Source organism: Stegodyphus dumicola, chromosome X1 (assembly GCF_044657685.1).
Source record: "Stegodyphus dumicola isolate Sdum_Otavi_A_Nest chromosome X1, ASM4465768v1".
Taxonomy (NCBI): Eukaryota; Metazoa; Arthropoda; class Arachnida; order Araneae; family Eresidae; genus Stegodyphus; species Stegodyphus dumicola.
The window spans coordinates 180749492-180769624 of record NC_140780.1 but is presented as its reverse complement, the minus strand read 5'-3'; the positions used below and the strand labels follow the sequence as shown (position 1 = coordinate 180769624).

General features: G+C 34.1%; 1 protein-coding gene across 2 annotated transcripts in view; it reads right to left on the bottom strand.

Moving 5' to 3' along the window:
* LOC118183206 (lysosomal proton-coupled steroid conjugate and bile acid symporter SLC46A3-like) overlaps positions 1-19924 on the bottom strand; it is a 39016-nt gene extending 19092 nt beyond the window's left edge. The window contains exons 1-2 of one of the 2 annotated variants that reach the window (XM_035352674.2): positions 19779-19924; positions 8725-9586 (exon numbers count right to left, since the gene is read on the bottom strand). In XM_035352674.2, the coding sequence (XP_035208565.1) occupies positions 8725-9550 (826 nt within the window). In that variant the 5' untranslated portion in view covers positions 9551-9586; positions 19779-19924. Of the gene's footprint in view, positions 1-8724; positions 9587-17641; positions 17693-19778 lie in introns of those variants that run through there. The other variant, XM_085807148.1, reaches the window with a different exon arrangement.
* Between the last annotated feature and the right edge of the window lie 209 nt (positions 19925-20133).

Genomic DNA, 20133 nt, shown 5'->3' with positions numbered 1-20133 from the left:
TGTAGTGCCTAAGGGCGAAGCACGTAATAAGCAATAAAAAAATATAAAAACATTACACACGAGGAAAACCAAAACTGTTGCACGACAAAGTTTGCTCTTCCCGACTAGAAATCTCTCAGCGTGTGACGTCACTGACTCAGTCTGCGCAAAATCAGTTAGTCTCTTTGCGTCGTCATTTAGCTCACTTCTGTAAGTCAAATAACGTCATTGAACTAAAGCGTTAAAACAGTATGACTTTGTTTGTCTACTGACTTTCGGGAAAATCAACCATACAGCCAGTCCCTTCGCCTGGGATCGAACACAGATCAAACTCCCAGTATCCGACGGTCTTAATCATTCGGGCCATTAGTGGGGCATGGAAAATTATGGAAATAATAATGAAGATTATGGAAACAATTAAGTAATTACACAAATCTAGTTAATAAAGGTTATGCAGATTCAGCTGTTCAAAAGCGTATAAAAAGCCTTGCCGTTGAGACAGACTTTAAGGGACAATCAAAGGATTCTGGTCGATAGCTCTCATGTACAACATATACTAAACATGTTAATAGCATAGTTGCACATGACCAAAGCACAACAATGCACAGTTTTAAGTTTCATTTATTTATTTATTTTCGGTTGCAGAAAGACTGAAATGGATATAGTTCTACTCTTTGGACGGGGGCCGCAATTAAGGATAAATGTCTTGGTCAGTTCTGTAAAGGGTATCTCCTGCTGCACGATAAAGCACGTCTTCCTGTTTTCAAAGTAATGAAGGTCCTTAAATGGGAGACTACGGCAGAAAGTCCAGATGTTTCGCTGTAAATTTTTTTATCCTCGATTACCAGAGGAAAAAAAAAAAAAAAAAAAAACACCCACCTCGGAGAGGACGTCGGCTCAAGTAAGACAACATGAATTGGCCTGTATCAAATCTTTTTACGAAAACAGACAACGGGGCTTCTACTGGAAGAGTTTCATTGAAACTTCCGCAGAATAAGTGTTTTATGGCACGTATCTCAGAAGGTTAATGATTTCCCGAAGTATAATCATTCAGCTTAAGATAAAATTACTATCTGCCTATCAGGAATGCTTTCGTAGATGACTTTACCGTAGTACTTGAGGAACATAATAAATTCTATAAAACGAATTTATTCAAGAACCATGAATGAAATGCTCATGGTTTATAATTGTATTTTCTCAGTGACTAATAATGCCCAAGGCTTATACCACGATTCGTTTATTATTGATAAAATATAACATAGACCATCATTAAACATAAAGTTAGATTTAAATTTGTCTTCACAGTTGCGCTTTAACTTCAAGAGATGCAAGAGTTGCGCTTTAACTTCAAGAGATGCAAGAGTTGCGCTGTAAGACAGAACAGTTTTTTGATGGTAATGAAGAGGATTTGTTCCAGATTTATCTATTATAAATTCGATTGATCCAGCCATCTAGTTCTAGTTATCATCACTTTTGAAACTGAATCTGACAATACCCTTCCCTTCTTTATATTCTTATAATTCTCAATGAATCTGATTTCAGCACTACTGTTTACCGTAAACCCTTTTCTGTTTGTTTACCGTCTCATACTGAGTCATGTCACTTAGTTAAACAAAATATGGCTCTTTTTTATTTTTTCCTCACAACCTTTGTTTGCTAATGAACTCGATTATTTGAGATCAGTTGCCATTCACCCAGGGTTTTCTCGTGTGGTCATTGATAACGCCTTCAAAACATTTTCAGCTTACCATCAAAGAAGACATTCCGCTATTAGAAATAATATTAAAATCCTTGTCGTGCTTCCGTTTCATTCCTCTGTCAGTTATAAAATTGTACGGATTCTCCAAAAGTGCAATTTTCAAGTCATTTTCTGACTTATCAATAAAATCCACAGTTCGATTCTTAAAGATTCTATTTCTGACTTTAATTGTAGGGGAATTTATAGCATATTGTGTCATTGTGGTTTGAGATATGTCCGCTAAACTAAAAGAGCGTTAAAATTTCATATCTAGGAACACGAATTTTATTCCCGAAAAGGCGAAATTGACAAGTCTGCGCTAGATAATCATAGATGGAAATTTAATTATAATTTTGACTGCAAAAATGATACAAAAAGCTTCTTCAGTTGGTGTATTAGGTTTAACTGAAGCTTTTCACAGTCACAAAAATTTATTTTGTTTAGTTAATGACATTAAGTCGAATACAGTCCTTCGTAACACTTTTAAAATTCTACCAACTTCATGTTTTAGTTTTGTTACTATTTTTGCCGACAGATGGAGCTACATTCTAGTTTGCTTTACTGCCGTAGGGTATAAATATGACCGTTGCTCCTGCTGCTTTCACGCCATCAGCTCTCGCCCTCTTGGACCTACGGTTAAAACTCGGTCTACATTCTGCGCCCTTTGCGCAATCACTTGATGACAGCCGGAACAAATCATGCATTTTGCTTGATAATCACGGCAAAAGAGGAACTTGGAAGCTACTTTCAGTCTCAGATTTCTTTGCTTCTGATGAAGAGGGACCTGAACCTGTTTGCCTTTGAAATCGATTGAGTTCTTAATTAAATCTAACAACACAAGGTTGTTGCTTTGCTAAATTCATGTGACAAGACAATATTTAAAAAATTATTTTTTACTGTTCTATAATCAAGAATATATTGAAAAAATAGCTTACAGAATACGAATTGGAAATGCAGCATTAAAATTACAGCACCTTAACAACTCCTTAACCTTAACAACTGATGCATTCTTAGTAGTTTGTTGTTCAAGGTGGCAATTGTTGTGAATGTTTGTGACTAGAATGAAGTTACAATATTCAACGAAGTTCAAATACGTGCACTAAACACAACAAGCCGCTCAACCGGTATAGTGGTTAGTGTCGCTGACTGCCGTGTCGAAGCGCCCGGGTTCGAATCCCGGAGAAGGCATGCATGTTTGTAAATGTATAGTGTCGAATGCGGCATGGCGGCACTCTAAATATGCGGCGAGCCGAAAGTCCTCTCGTGTGGCTTTGTGGAAGGGGAGAGGGGTGAAGACCATCAAACTCGTTCCCCCTGGGGTGCTCTCCATCAAAATTAGGCCGGAACTGATAAAATCGCACTGTCACCTGAATGGTGCTCAAGGCTGTTGCCAAAGGCAAGCGCATTCTAGCATTCCTTGCCACGAGAAATTTCGTGCTTTGCCATCTGCTCTGCACAAAACATGGATTTTTCAGTTAATATTTATATTACCAACCTTTATTTAGATCAAATTAGTATTTACAAGCTTATTTTTGAGTTTCTTGAAACGATTAGGATTGGGTTGATTTGGTTTGGTTTATTTAATTATGGCAAAGAACACTAGGGCTATCTGCCTAAGGAGAGGGAGGACTTTCTAAGGGAAACTGGCTCCTATACGTTACACATGGGGAAAACCCACATGCAGCCAGCCCGATTAGGATCGGGAGTGTTTAGAGTATGACAAAACACTATAGGGCTATCTGCCTGAAGGAAGGAAAGTGTGCAGGCAAGCCTCCACATTTATTCAACATCAAGTCTGTGCACTGCGACCGCTCAATAACAGAGCGAATTTGACGACTACAACTGGTTTTATTTTCTTCTGCTGTTGGGCTCCGAAGGTGTAGCTCGTTCTTCTGGCTGTCTTGATAAGTAAAAAAGATAAGTAACTCTATAGTTCATCTATGCCAAAAATACACTGGTCCTTTCAAAATCGTAAAAAAATTTTCGAAATGAAAATTATTTTATTCAAAATATTACTGACAACAAAACCCAAAAAATTCATTGTAGTAAATTGTTTAAAAGAGTTCCTCTGAGGTCAAATTTAACTAATTAATAGCATGGTTTTCATCCAGCTGTTTTTTTCCTTGTTCACTAAGTAAAAAAAAAAAAAAAGTAATTAAAGAAAGGAAGAAAAAATTCACACATGTTTTGTGTTTGATTATGAATGTAGTGGATTTAGTTCCAATTAATTATTATTATTATTATTATTGGAGTTTCTTGGTTAGTATGGGTGTAGGTTGGCCACCTTCATTTATACGTTTGGTCAGTTGCAGGCTGGTCCGGGTTGATTAAGGTCATGGAATTTCAAAAAAAAAAAAAAAAAAAAAAAGAGAGTAAGAAAAAAAATTCTAGAACACTTAGTGGTTATTACAAGTATCCAGCTAGTAATGAAAACTGTGCTATTTTAACAATTTGAGTAATTTGGAATCTCTAAGTTGTAAAAGAAGATTGTAGAGTAATCATTCTTACCACATTTACAAATATTATATAAGAAGAAATGTATGGTACTTAAAAGAGTTGATAAAATGATATGATTTGAAAATTGTCAAGTAAAAGATATTAGTAATCAAAAGTTGTTAACAACAGTGAAAGATTGTATGAAATGTGAGATGTATTCGGTTACAAATGTAATGTGTCTACAGAGTGTAGTAAAATTTATGCTACTGTATGCGAAACATGTATGTATTAGTTCTTAGTTTTAATTTTTAACTTGACTCACATGCGTAGCAGCTTATCCCCAAATTTATTTTTATATTTATGCCAGACAATGAGATTGTGATAATTTAATATTTGATCATAATTTGGATTATGCCAGACAGACATATTTGATTAAAATAACATGTGCTACATTTCTTCATCTGCAAATTAGTGTTGTTCTTCATCAAAATATTGTGATATGAATTTGTGAACTGTTTTATGTTTCTTCTTCTTTGGCCGGAGGGAATGTGCAGACAAGCCTCCACATTTATTCAACATCAAGTCTGTTCACTGCGACCGCTCAATGACAGAGCAAATTTGACGACTACAACCGGTTTTATTTTCTTTTGCTGTTGGGCTCCGAAGGTGCAGGTCGTTCTTCTGGCTGTCTTGACTCCGGTTGACGTGTGCACCATGTTTTCTTTTTTCGTTCTTTTTTGACTGCCATCTCCATATTGTGTGTAGAGTAATGTATTTCGCCGAGTAAAGAAATTGGTACTGAAGATTCAACTAAAATTATCTAGATGCTGACTCCTGCAGTAAATTAACGAGATTCTACGACTCTTCAAATATATATTGGAATTGAAATATCCTCGAAAGAACTTCATGTGCACGTGTTCCACTTTCAGGATGATATGAATATCCGCCTTGTGCTTCTTCAAAAATATATTGGAATAACCAGTCAACTCAATTTCCTCCGTTATAAAATTTGATATTTTTTATCATGAAACTTTGTTTAACGAAGATGAACTGAGATTTACTTTGATTGGAATATTACGCATTTCTTGTACGAAAGGTTAGGACTCAAAATGGTAGGACTGATACTTACTGCAGCTGTATGATCAAGGTCTATTATCTTCTGTCTGGCGATGTTTTCTTGATTTATTTAAAATATAATTAATTTAAAATTTCCCGATGTCAAAATATAATAAATTTCTCTTAATTCACATTATTTGAAGTGTCATCCTTTGGGGGTAAGTTATTTTAATTTTATATTTCTTTCAGATCACACATTTCATCCTGCACGTTTATCAAGTATTTCTGGCTTATTGCATACTACCATATTTTTATTACAGAATGGAAGACTTTTAAAGAGAAACTATCTCGTACTCGCTTTATACACGATGAAAATTTCATGCAACTAGTCCGTTCATCGGGATTTTAACATTACCAGTGTTCAGCGGTATTACAACTCGGTCGCTAGTAGTTCTTCTTGAAATAAAATCAAAACTGATGTTATTATAACCTTCATTTCATTCAAATACCAACTCTTAAAGTGATTCAAGCATTTGAAACGTAGCATAACTGCATTTATTATAATAAATTACCATTATATCCTGATTTTCATATGCTTAAATTTATAAAAGTTTACCCCTTAAGAGTGAATACGAGTCAGTATCTCTTAAGAAGGCCTCCACAAAGACACCCCTTTCATTGGCCGTTATCCTTGCGTGCGTCGCCATAATAAAAATTGAAAAAAAGTTTACTTACTTTCATAAAAGTAAATACTTTTGCATCAATGCATCAAGTCATCATTATGCAGTTAAAGAACAGAACAGCCTTTTGGATAAACATAGCACAACACCAAAATTATATAAAACATAATATACAATACAGTCCCACAAACTCAACTCCCGATTATTCGACATTTCATATAACTCGACAATCACTTTTTTAAAATTACTAAATTATCTCTTCTGGTCAAGCAGAGCGTTATCTTTGAAATAATGCGATAGTCTTATCGTCTATACAATGCAAACAGTATAGATATATTTTAATTACTGTGTTGTTATAATTACAGGAAAGATTAATACATATGAAAATCTACGTTTTCCTGTTGTTCGGATTAAATATCTGTTACTATATTCTATTTTTGCAGTTTCTGTCCCTTTCCCTTTGTGACAATAATTCTGGGAACTATTTAACGAATTTAGTGAATTTCTTTAAGTGGAAATTGTAATTTACACCTACTTCCCTTTCCAGTCAGTTTCATTTTGAATAGTGTCATCCGGACTTGTATGTGATGAGTTGTGTTGTCTGTACAAGTGAAGATGTCTAACAGAAAGGAAACAAATTAACATAACATTGGAAATGAAATTGGATACCTTAAAGAGACTGAACAAAGGGGAAAGTATTAATAAAATTTTCACTGGTTAAAGTGAAAATTAATTTCACTGGAACTACTGTAATAGAGTGGAAAAAGCAATGTCCGAAAGCATCTTCGGTTTTTGTGAAAAAAGCTTGTGCTGGTAGTTTAAAGTAAAAGAAAAATCTGAAAGATTTTGAAGTGAATACGAGTGAGTGAGGGAGTCCAGCAAAAAAAAAAGGAAGGACATTTACTTCTGAGTCCATTTTGCAAGAGAAAGTCTTTAAAACCCATGGGAAATTTAAAGGAGGAGAACCTGAATTTACAGTTATTGTTAGCTGATTCGACAGGCGACATCAGACAGTTAAATATTTGGGGTGAAAAACTGTCTGCTAACTTGGAAAATGTTAATATATTCAAGGAAAATTTCTACAGACTAACTGAAAATAAGGTTGTATTAAAGAATCAAATTTGCAACTGTAGTGAGGCTGGTTTGAATCATCGAATGCTGCCTTCCAAAACGCTTGTATCCAGGGAAGAAAAATCAACCCCAAGCTGTAAAAGGAAGGAAGAAGAGAGTTATAGTCTTTCGGCATGCAACAATGCAACAGGTAGTAATAAGCTCAATCTAGGACTTATAAGCAAAACAAAAAAATCCCCGGATGGTTTAATACGTCAGCAGAGCATTAATAGGATTGACACCTTCTATGATCTGCCTGTTTGTTACATGAATCAATCAAATGTTTGTACGAATGAAGCCACATTTAAGTTCTGGTTTTATCAGCAGTTTGTTTTTCGCTACAGAAGTTTCTAAAATCAAAACATCTCCCAAAGAAAGCATATCTGATTCTTGACAATGTCTCATGCCGTGCTGATGTGGAACATTTACGAGACGAAAATGTAAGAGCCATTTTCTGTCTCCTAAAGGGGCTTCGGTATGTCAACCAATGGATCAATGCATTTTGAAAGAATTGAAGAAGAGACACTGACATAAACTTCTTTCATCTGTTATCTTAGCTATGGATAAAGGGTATGATATGATCGATAAACTAAAGAAAATCGATACGTCAGACGTAGTAGGGTGTACGCATGAATCCTAGTATTAAATCGCGCTTATAAATCTTGTTTTCACTTTTGGAGAAAGTTGCTAGACCATTTTGGAAATGAATTTCAAGAAAGTAGAAAAGATACAAAAAAATTATGAAGCAACGAACTTACTGAAATAAATTGCAGTCTACAAAGAACTACTGATGGTGATGTTGGAGCATGGATGAAGCAAGATGATATTCTGGCATAGTTGCACTAAGCAAGGAGAACGAGGATCATAATTAAAGTGAATCAAAAGATGAAGGCATAGAAGACAACCGAAAAGCTAAAAATATGGCCCAGTAAAGGACTAAAAGCCGCTGAAAGAATACTACGGTAGTTCAATGAGCAGGTCCATATGATATGGGCATTTTATTTCTTCGTCGCCTATGTGATAAAGCTGCATGAAGAAGAAATGAGTGTGAAAGATAGTCTAGCAGAGTGGTTCTCAAACTGTTTTGCCTCATGCACCAGTTTCTCCATTGTTAGATGATCATTCTCCCCCTCCTTTCCAGAACTCGAAAGATACCTATACACTTATTTAAATTTAGTGTTTTATTTTTAATGTGTTTCAGAAATTAAACGAGATAAAATGTAGAAAGCATTAATAAACACAAAAATTTGAATAAAAGTAATTTTCTGTATTCATAAATTAAAATTAAATACTTAATAGATAAATAAGGCTTATTACTTGCTCCCCCTGAAACAATGAAATTCCCCTTGGTTGAGAACTCCTGTTCTAGCATCACGATATTTTTTTCCTACAAAGAGCTTACTGCATATTACTCTAATGAAAGTTCTAGCACAATATATCCTAAAATAATTGTTAAAATGTAAAGATACATTATATACAAAGTCATGTCTTCAGCTTTGTATGTAATGTTTCTTTAAATTTTAACAATTATTTTAGGATATGTTGTGCTAGAACTTTCATTAGAGTAATATGCAGTAAATATTGAACTGTAAATAATCCCACCCCTTAATCCATAAAACTCCACTGTATTAGGCGAGTTAATTAGGTCGAGTTTGCAGGACGCTACTCTATTACACATATTTTCACAGAACGTTTAATATATAAATAAAATGACATTTCTCTTACCATTCAGCGAAGTGTTGTAGAAGACGAAGATTACAATTGCTACAATTATGAAAGACCGCACATTATCTAACCTTCTCCTAAATACACAGCTAACAGTATCGGAAACATTGATTGGCGTTAAAAGATTCATCCATGGATTGCCCTCAAAACTTCCTAAGATGAAAACTGATTCAGATACGCACTTTTTTATGTAGATTATAAAACAAACTGAAAAGAAAATACGTATCGAAATAGCAGAAAGCACAAGAGTTTGAAAAGGGAGTCCAATTTCTAAAGGTGTGCAATAATACTTAATGATCCAATCTAGCGCAGGTACTGTATTCAGAAGTCCCAAATATAATCCTATAAACCAAGTCCGCAGGCGGTGGTCTGTTGCGTCAGTAATATAGCACATACATCCTATACTTACTAAAACAGTTCCACCAAATATTCCGTAAATAGCTTCTGCCAATAATAATACACTTCTTGATACAAGTGGAACAAATATTGAGATGGTTAAAACTATGTCAGTAATAAAAGATCCAATGCAAGGAAGGGTGAGTAAAAGTTTTCTTCCATGCTTGTCACTCCAAGCTGACAAAAAAATGCAAGGTAACACAGATATGAAATTGTTCACTAGTAAACTGTGATATAAGAACTCTGATAAACTTTCTTCCTCAAACACGGTGTCTGTCTTATTTGGAAGAGAAGTAGAATTCGTGCAGTCGCTAGAATTTTTACAGTTATCGTAGAGTATAAAAAGTCTAAAAATTTGGAATTTGAGTTTTTGAAGGATCGAAAATATCACAGACAGACCCATCACTCCGAACTTCTGGTAAACAACCATTTTATTTACAGTTTCTGAAAACTAGCATCTGAATACCTGAAATAAAATGAAAGTAAAAATTACAAATAAAAAATATTTACCGTTACTAAGTTAGTTTTTTTTTCTTAAAAAAGTTTGAATTTTTAATAATTAACTGGTACCTTTCCATATTAATGATAAATTTTGCTTTAAGTCTCATACATCCAAATTATAGCAAAGCATATCATGTATACAATAACCAACACACACAGCCAGAGGAAAAGTAATAGTTCGTAAGAAGAATAAATTTAATTTAAGAAAAAATCAGCAGATTTAATTTGAAGAAGAAACCTTTGTGTCTTTATATTGAGTTTCTATCATTTCTCCATTAATAATAAATTTATATAGAATTATTTTAGGATACTTCCTCCGTTAATAAAGAGTTTATTTCCTTAAAGTTTTACGTGTAAAATATTCCATAAGAACATTTGTATTCAATTAAAAATGCTTCGAATTTTTTCCGTTACGGAGCAAGACATGCCGAACAATTTTATCAAAACAGCCACATGCGTCAACCTGATAATTCCAGCGAGAAAGCATATTCTTCATCAGTTCATTTTTAAACATAAGAAATAATCTCATAGGTTAATTGATTAATTATAATACAAAAGTCAATACATAAAACCCAACTCATGAACCAAACTGTACGATATAGTATATCAGAGAAATATAAAACATTCAAAGCAGAACAAGCTATTCAAAGCAAATAAATAAATCAGAACAGAACACTATCCAACCAAACTACAACTCTTATATAAGTTACTTATGCTAATACTCTAATCAGAATATCGCAGGTTAACCTCAAAAGATGGAATATACCCCGTGCTTCGTACAACCTAGTATAGCTCCTAACCGAACACAAAAATAAGCAAGGCTTTATACTTATTCCAAGAATTCTACTTTCTAAAAGGAGTACTAGTAACAAAAAGAGGTATAGTAGATTTTCTGGCACATAATCTGAAATGTGCCAAACTCATTAAATGCGTTTCTTCTCAGTTAAAACAAAGCACATTTTAAAAACCAAATAAAATAATCTAACGTGGATGCTGAGAGAAATAGGAGCTGTATAGAAGGAGAAGTTGCAGTTATTCCAAACATATGGGGAATTTACTATAACAAATCTGGAGTCACATCATAAAATCCAAAAAATGTCATATTACGCATTCGCAAATAATGGAATCCTATTATCTTAAAATCAGCTAGGGACCTAATAGCAATTGCCTTAAACAAGTCATCCAGTCAGCTCGCAATAACATCGTTTAACTCCTCTCCAACAAAACGCTTCTCTCATTCTCCTTAACAATTTATTACAAAACACCCCCATCATCTATTTGGAGGTTTAAGCGACCAAAGTCACAACTGGAGTTACGCAACAAACGACGGAAGAGGCACAGTCAGTGGACATTATTACAAAGGTCTAAAGAGTTCACAATAACCCTGAAGACACCCCAATTTTTGTAACAGTTAATGGGCAAGGATGGCCAAACCTGACTATTACTAGTCACCACTTGACTAATGCAATTACAAACAGAAAGTACACCAAGAAACAGCAAGTTCTGACCATAAATAATTATTCCCTGGGAGAATCAACCTCGGAATCAGTTAGTAAAAGATTTAAAATATCTAAGAACAGAAGAAAACGCTTTATTAGATCATCAGGCAAGAAGCTTCCAGTATAATAGAAGAAATTAAAAACAAGGCAGGCGTTAAGAATGCAGCAACATCCCTAATCAAAACCATTTAACAAACTGCCACTGCAACTTTCCCAGTTCAAAAGAAGAATTTGTTTCAGATAAACTGGTGGATGAAAGAATTAAGGGCAAAGAAGAGTAGGACCAATGGTCTGAAAAGTACGAAAGGCAGTACAGCAAGGTCAAAAACTTGGATAAAATACAATGAGCAGCTAGCAGTTTACAAGAAAAAGATTATTAATACTAAATTAAAAACTGGTAGCAGTTCTGCGGAGAAAATAGGGACACTTATGGAATTTTATGTACGATTCCAACAAATAAGATTTTTAGCCGACAAAATTGACCCTCCCAAGAGATTTCCAAAATAAGCAGAGATAACAACGCAGGACGCAGCAACAGTACCATTAAACAAGATCTTCTATGCTATATTCCTCAAAGACGAACCCGAAGAAGATACTCTATTATAAAAGAAGCTAAAAAAACACCAATCTCCCACCAACTAACATCCCGTTCTCACAAAAAGATTTCAGAATTATCATTTTGGCACGAAGGGAAGCTTCAGGACCTAATTCAGCTGATAACAACACAATAATGTTAATCAGCAAAGCAAATGAAAATATGATGCTCGTCTTCTTTAAAAACGTTCTTAAGTATTGAAGTTTTCCCCGACTGCTTCACAACGGGATTTATGACACTATATTCCAAAAAGAATAACGGCTACCCGAGCAGTCCCGAGCGATTAAGTGGCTGAACACTGGTAGTTCGGTCTGGGGTTCGAATCCCAGGGAACGGGCTGGGCGCATGGGCGTTCTCTTGGTTTTCCCTATGTGTAACGTGTACCAGCCAGTTTCCCTTAGAAAGTCTTCCACAAAGGCATCTCTCCCCTTAGGCAGGTAGTCCTCGAGTGCTTTGCTGTGATCAAATAAACTAGCCAAGCCAATCAAAAAAAATTGAGGACTCGATAGAGTTTACGTCTTTTCCCCTAAATAACGTTTCGCCCGTTTATACTCCTCCTCTTATCACCCGCGGAGAAGTGCCTTTTCCCCAATTTCATCACTGTCCTAATCTCAGCCACGGCCAACTGGAGAATTCCCGAAAGTCGCGTCTCGGCCACAAGCCAGATGCGAGAAATATATAATCACCTAATTTTCGTGCAGTTATTACAAATAGTTTAGTGAGCTTATGAAAATTCGTTATATATATATCTATATATGTAATATTTTACTGCGTAGTCGTCATGGCTGAGGGTGAAGGCTTACAGATGAAGCCAACCAAAACTGGATTTTGACGAATCACCAGTCTTTATTTTCATACATATCAAATTATTTTGGTAAACATTTATCCAATCATAGTTAAATACAATAATTTAAGTACACTGACTTTAAAAGTACGACGTAAGCATCTTAGACAGAAATGCATAAGCAGCGAAGAGATGTTGGCAGGGCAGAAGTTAAGGAAGGCGTAAGCGGAAGTGTCACAGCAATTGGAAGGAAGAAGGGAGGGAATCAAAAAGTTTCAGTTCCGAGTTAAAAAAGGTTTGGTTTATATTTTGGTGATTGGTCAAGAGGCATTAAGCGTTACGAAGGATTGCACAATTAATTTGAATGATGCAATTTAGACAGCGCTTTTTTTAAGATAGAGAAAGGAAGTCCCCAAATTAAGTAAAAAAGATTATAGCCAATTAAAATTAGAAGTTTGCTTTCGTAATTTTTATCTTACACATTTTTATGTATATTTCTCTCTCTCTACAGTGTGTTTCAGAAAGCTTGTATTATTAAGAATTTATAGTTAGGTGTCTCGCAAACTGTTATTCTGCACCACGGTAAGGAATATATGAGTTAGAAACATCTTTTATGAATTAAAATTATATTTAGATCAACAAGAAAAGAGTATAAATATTCTAGATGAAAAAAATACTATAAATAAAGCGTAATTTTATTTCTAAGTACTAACTATATTCTTTTGCAGAAATGATTGGAATCATTTCTCAAATGATGGAACCAGAATTAATAATCGTACTGAAGGGTTGCATTCCAAGTTAAATAAAAAAAATCTGTCTGTCCCCATTTAAAAGTATATTCATTCATTGATTCAACTTCTAAACATAACAAAGCAGAAAGTTAATCAGTCATGCGTATGTTAAGTTACGGCAATAAACCCTGGAACTCCCAGTTAAAATATAGAGTTAAATGAAAAATGAGTAAAATTAATAGAAAAATTATTAAACAACGATTACGGTGAAACACCGAAATCTGGAGAATGTCGACTTTCACCGGTGAATGTCAACATTCACATAGCCTCTTGGTGTATGTCCGAAATATTTTCCAAATACTCTTATTTCTGACTTACACCGGTCAATGTCGACATTCACCATGTACTAATGGTGAATGTTGAACATATAACAAACAATATTATATTTTCTTCTCCGTAATTCAGTCGCGAATAAACGCACTTGAGACTTGAAATAAGAACTTAAGAACATAAGAACCTAAAACACAAAATTCATTCAAAATGAGAACGGAAAATAATAGAAGTTAAAAACTTACTTAATTATACAGTACGTTCTAAATGAAAAAAATAAAATAACAGTAATAAAAAACTTACTAAATTATGTGATTCAAATCTTATTTATTGCAACAGCTTAAACTATTATGGCACTTTATGACCTCTCTTTTCGACTTTCACCAGAGCATATCTGTGATTGTCGACATACACCGGTGAGGGTCCGAATATACAAGAATGTAGTGAAATATTCGATCTTTCACTGACGTATTTGGTGAATGTTAATATTCTCCGGTGAAAATCGACATTCTCCAATTTCGGTCTTTCACGGTAACATATCCACTGTATATGTGTGTTGGCAACAGTAGTCACGGAAAGCCACCAGTGCGCCACTGAGATAGCTTCCAGCCATAGAAGTAAACGAGACGGAAATGTGGCATCTCAGAGGACACTGCCTACTGACCAGGCTGCATTATTTTTTAATATCTTAAATGAAAATTTAATTGATTCTTTTCACGGCTTTTGATCTCAAATAAACCAGCAGAACGAAACAAGTTTTCGAAACATATTAATTGGTATTTATGAAGCTTTAATTCATTTTCCTCTGATGAGTTCTGAATTATACTTTCAGTAAAAGGAAATTAATTTTTATATATTTATAATCTTGTAAAATTTTCCCTTTTGCATTTTTATTTTTGAGTTTGTACTACTATGAATTCTATGACCAGGATGGTCATAGAATTCATAGTAGTATAAATAATATATATATTATAAATAAATAAATTTTATAATATATATAATTATAAAACTGCTTAAGGCCAATGTTCATCACATCAAAATGTGACGTCTGGAGCACAGAATGATATAGCAAAGAAAATATCGAAAGCAGAGGCAAACAGGACTGCTATTAACCCCTTTGAGCCGGGTAGCGAAAACGCGCGCTTATCGCGGAGGCCGGCAGTGTCTTCCGCGAGCGTCTCTCCAGGGCCGGGGGCCTTTTTGCTACTAAGCCTAAATCCATGAAATTTCCGAAGTATCAACGCATTGTTTAATAATGGTCTATAGAGTATTTAAACGGCTTATGCTTTATAGATATTTATATATATATACTTTAATTACCTTATTTCTTGTTTAAATGCTTATTTTACACATTTTATTTTAATTACTCACCATTTTATGACTTTTAACATTATAATCTGAAAACTAAATATATTACTTAAAATTCTCTTTTCGTATGAAAAATTTTAAAACAGGGATCTACACACAGTCCTACATTACATTCCTTGAACTCGTAATAACTCATTTGCCGTTTTGGAGGATTTTTCCGGGAATGTGAACAAACGAAGCATCGTCGTCTCATTTTCTTATCAGTCTCTTCTGAACAAAGTTTTGGAAAATGTCTTTCAGTTAATCTTTCAGAATCAATATCAGAATTTCAGAATCAATATCTGAAATATTTTGCATCATTTCTGCTATTTCATGCTCTGTTAAACATTTTCGACGCTTCGACATTGAAACGGTAAAAACAGAAAGAATACACGTCTAACAAGATCTAATTATTTTCTAAAAACTGAACTGTATACGGAAATACTCAACGCTTTAGCGCATATAAAACTTCTACTTACAATAAACAACTACCACGTGCGAATAAAGTGCGATTTAAAGAGACGTCATAAATCACGCCATTCGGATACATTTAGTTCCCCGTTTGTTTATATAATCAAAAACACGTGTATGTGAGTCATGCTTCTCTCATTTCGAGTAGAAGGTCTAATGCACATGTATCTGAAACCATATGGACATACAGTGCCATCTTGTGGCAGAAATTATAGTTTGGAAAACGTTCCAAGGTACTGGCACAAATACGTGACAGTCGGTAGAGAATGCAACAATGCTCTGGCACGCCTGCGTGTCGGCCGGTAGATAAGTGTGTTCGTTGCTGGCACGTATACGTGACAGTCGGCGCGAAGGGGTTAATGAACTTTTAACAAAATTACTTCCATTATTGGAAAAATTGCTCGGAGTTTGCTTCTCTCTCAACTGTTTTGTGACTCCGGTTCTGATATTTTTCATGCTATCCAAATTCTAAGCCTAAACCACATTTCAGTTTTTACAGGGACCCAAAATAAAGGGTGTTTGCTCTGCGACTTGAACGTGAAATCATGTTTGCAAACTCATGACCCGTAATCATCTTATAGAGAAACTCACCAGCGTTCGAGTGATTAAGGTTCCTAAACAGAAGTAGTTCCGAGAGACGCATAGACACTCGATATCTTCCGTCTAACATATGGGGAAAGGGGTACCTATGCAAGACGTGGTTTCCTGTATGGGAAAGAGTAGCTTTAGGTGGGTCCATAGAACCTGTCTGTGCTCCCATAAGGAATTCTCAATGCTTGGAGACGACATACTCATTTTATTTGTTCGTCCATTTGTTGCCGCAATTGGCGATACATCCATTTTGCAAGCAGATAATGCTCGCCCTCACACTGATTGGCTCGTGCACCAATTTCTCGAAAAGGAAGCTATAGTCCAAATGGAATGCCCAGTACAGTCTCAGGACCTTAAGCCATACAGCATGCGTGGGATGCTCTCGAAAGGCGTGTTGTTGGCCTCCAACGCCTCCTCAAAACTTATATGGACTTAGAATTCCTTTGCACTATCAATTAGCATTGCTACGACTGCAGTTCATTGACAGCATCAATAAACAGCATGAGGCATTGCTGTCGGGGCTGCATTGCTGTTCGGGGGATCATTCTGACTTTCGAGAAATTTTTTTGTATTTAATTCATACGTCCAAATTTTGCAGATTTTTTACTTTCTTATTGATATCACAAAGCGTAAATAATCTGTATAACATTTCTTTGTGTTTTTAAGGGTATACTAAATATTATCAATAAAAGTTTCGTCCAATATGCTTGTATACGTTTTGAGTTATCATCAATTTTCCGAATATTTTTTGCCTAACTTTTGGAAACCAATGTATTTTACAAAAAGAAAAGAACTATTACTGAAAGTGAGGAGCATTCGAATCGTGTCTCTTATTTTTGGGCATCACGCTAGTATTACAAAGTGAAGAGAAACATGATATATATATATATATATATATATATATAATATATCAAGCAAAGTAGTAATTATAATTTTTAAAAAAACCAATTTTGGTCTAGAAAACATCTTGCGCAATATGCTGCAAAATAAGTAAAATATAAAAATTGTAGTAAGCTCGCCTAAAAGTTACCAAGAGCTGCTGCTCCAAAAGGTTCAACACGTTTTAAAAAAAATTAATACATATGAAAATCAAACCATTAGACATGTAAAACATTAGAAAAACAGAAACAGATAAAAAGTAAGCGGAAAATGGTAAATTAGCCCAATTCGACTTCCAAACTGGCTTTTCAAGGGAAATTTCATTTATTTGAACGTCGAATCAAGCTAACCCCATTACGCGTTTCTCCGAAACAGACAATTGAAACTTTTTCGCTAAAAATTTTTTTAAATTTAGACAAAGTGTCTTGGAAATTTTAATAGTCTCAATTCTCTGTTCCAATTTCCCGACGCGTCCGCACAGAATGACACATTAAGGTGTTAAAATATGTTAAACAATACCTAAAATTCCTAAATCTAGACTAAAATCAAAATTAAAATCAAAATAAAAACGAAAATAAATAGCGATGAGCTATTAGTCCTAAAAATACAAAAACATACGGGCTGGGCCTGCAAGCTTAAAGATTAACAATTTAATTTTTAAATTATAGATTTTAGAAAGCTGTAATGAAAACCTGTAATTAAAATAAAATAAAACAAAAATTAAGATGAGAACAAACTAAGTGGGTCTTGCTAAGACCAAGAAAAAGTTGTAACAAAAGAAACAAAAACTGACCTGTGGCGATGCAAAGCTGTCCCTCTTAAAACTTGTTGAAAAATGGCTGCAATTCTTTCTGTGTCTTTCATTCGTATGACGTATGTAGGGGAGAGCGAAGTTCTGTGGGCATTTAGCCAATACGAAGAGATTTTCGTTATCTGCAACTCGTCTCCTATTATCGAAGGGGGCCGGAAACCTCGGAAAAACGTGTAAAGATCTCAAAAATGGCACTTGGCTTGTAGTAGGATGGAAGAAAAATTTTTTTCGAAGTGAAAATGGCTAATTCAGTTAAAACTATAAAAACTTGGCCATTAAAGCAAGAGTAAAAGGAAAAAACAGTCATTTGTTAAAAAAGTCGTAATTCTTCAAGCTAGCGGGCGATCAAGCTACTATGAAAAACGAAAAAAGCCCGATTTGTTAATAAAAGCAGTAAAATTGGCCATTATAGAAATTTAAAACTGTGTACACAATAGTATTTAAGATTAAAGTGCCAAAATTTTGGAGGAAAGAGAATGAATAAACAAGAATTATCTGTACATTTTTACAATAGATTCTCTGAATTAGTCATCCATCTTAAACCGTCCGTAGCTTTAGGCATAAAATATCATTATCTAATTCAAAAAATCTAAAAATAGGTAAAACTAATGCCAGCTTTTGTAAGGGAATTTTTAATTATTTTATGAGGTATTAGGTTACTTTTTAAAATAGTTACGAAGTATAGTATTTCTTCTTGTAAGTGTTCCGCAGTTTTGCAAATTCTTTTTATTCTAAGTAGCTGTGAATAAATTGTGTTGAGTATGACTCTTTTGGAAATATTTGAATTCCAGTTAGTTAATTTAAGTGTGGAAAAATTAAATTCTCTTCTTTTGTCGTAAACTTTAATAAAATGGTAATCTATAATATGTAAATCAAGGTAGACTACATTATGCTGTTCTGTATTGGTTTTATTTAGTTTTAAGCAAGCAGGGTAGATATTAGCTATTTCTATTTTGTTGTAGTTATTAAACGCAATGACATCATATATATATATATATATATATATATATATATATATAGTCACAAATGCACACACATAAATATATGTATATATATACACACACACATAAATATACGTATATATATATATATATATATATAGTCACAAATGCACACACATAAATATATGTATATATATACACACACACATAAATATACGTATATATATATATACACACACACACACACACATAAATATATGTATATTTATACACATAAATATATATACATCCTTCATTCTTTTTCCATTCTTTAGAGAAAGGGGGGTAAAAGAAACATCAGTTAATGTAACTGAAATATGAACATAGACAACAATCAAATTTAGTCAGAGTTCTTGTGTGGAAAATCGCAGCATAAAATCTTATTTCTTCGCATCTCAAAAACTTTGAATTTCGGCCAATTTACCGTGAGAATTTTCGCTATCATTTTTTAAGAGCAATGCATCTATTGCAGCTGTAAATGAATTCGTTATGAAATCTTACTGTGATCAATTTTATGAGCTGACCTTATAGTTGATGTCAAGAAATAACAATAAGCAACATTCAAAAGAATCTACATAATATGCACATATTCTGATTGAAGTTTAAAATTTAAATGGCTTAAGTAAAGGATAAACATATTGACAGTAAAAATGCTGAAATATTTAACATAAATTAAGGTTAGGTTATCTGAGTATGGCAAACACGGGAGGGCTGTCTAACTAACATAAATTTAGAGAGAGAAAAAGCTTGGTAATAAGGTAGCAAACGTGACTGAAACACATTCTGAGCGTTTGCATATAATAAATTCGGTATATTTGATCATGGGGCAAAACAGCGTTTATGATACATAATTCTCCAAATTCAAATTCCAGAATTTAATAAGAATAGAAAAAGGGGGTGGGAGAAAAGTGTTCCGAATTTCTATAACATTTCTAGGAAAAAAAGTACAAACATAATTTCAATTAAAATTGCATACAAAATATAGCATACAATTAATTTTCTTATTTCTTGTATGATAATCCCCTTCGTTAATTTTAAAATTTCAGTCTTGTTATTCCTATGTGATATCTTAAGTAATCATTATCACCTACAGACGACAGCCTGATAATTTTTTAATTTATGTAAAGACAACATCTTACCTTGAATAATACGCTACTGGATGAAGAAATGCGAGATGCTTTACATGAGCTATTAATGATGAGCTTCGGATGATAAGAACTATTGCTATTGATAAAACTTATCCTCTCGTGTCTCTTGCGATAACAATAGGGTTGAGTATTTCGGGGAATGCCGAAGTGATAATGCAGTTTGTCTTTGGTGCATTAATCTTATAACACCCAAGATCGATTATTTATGCTTTATTACATCATAGCAATAAGAGTCTGAAAATGTATTGAACCATAAATTGCCCATTGCAGAATCACAGCAATCCATAGTTTACATAAGTTTCTGCACTCATTCAATGCTATAGTTATTTTAAGACGCTTCGGGAAA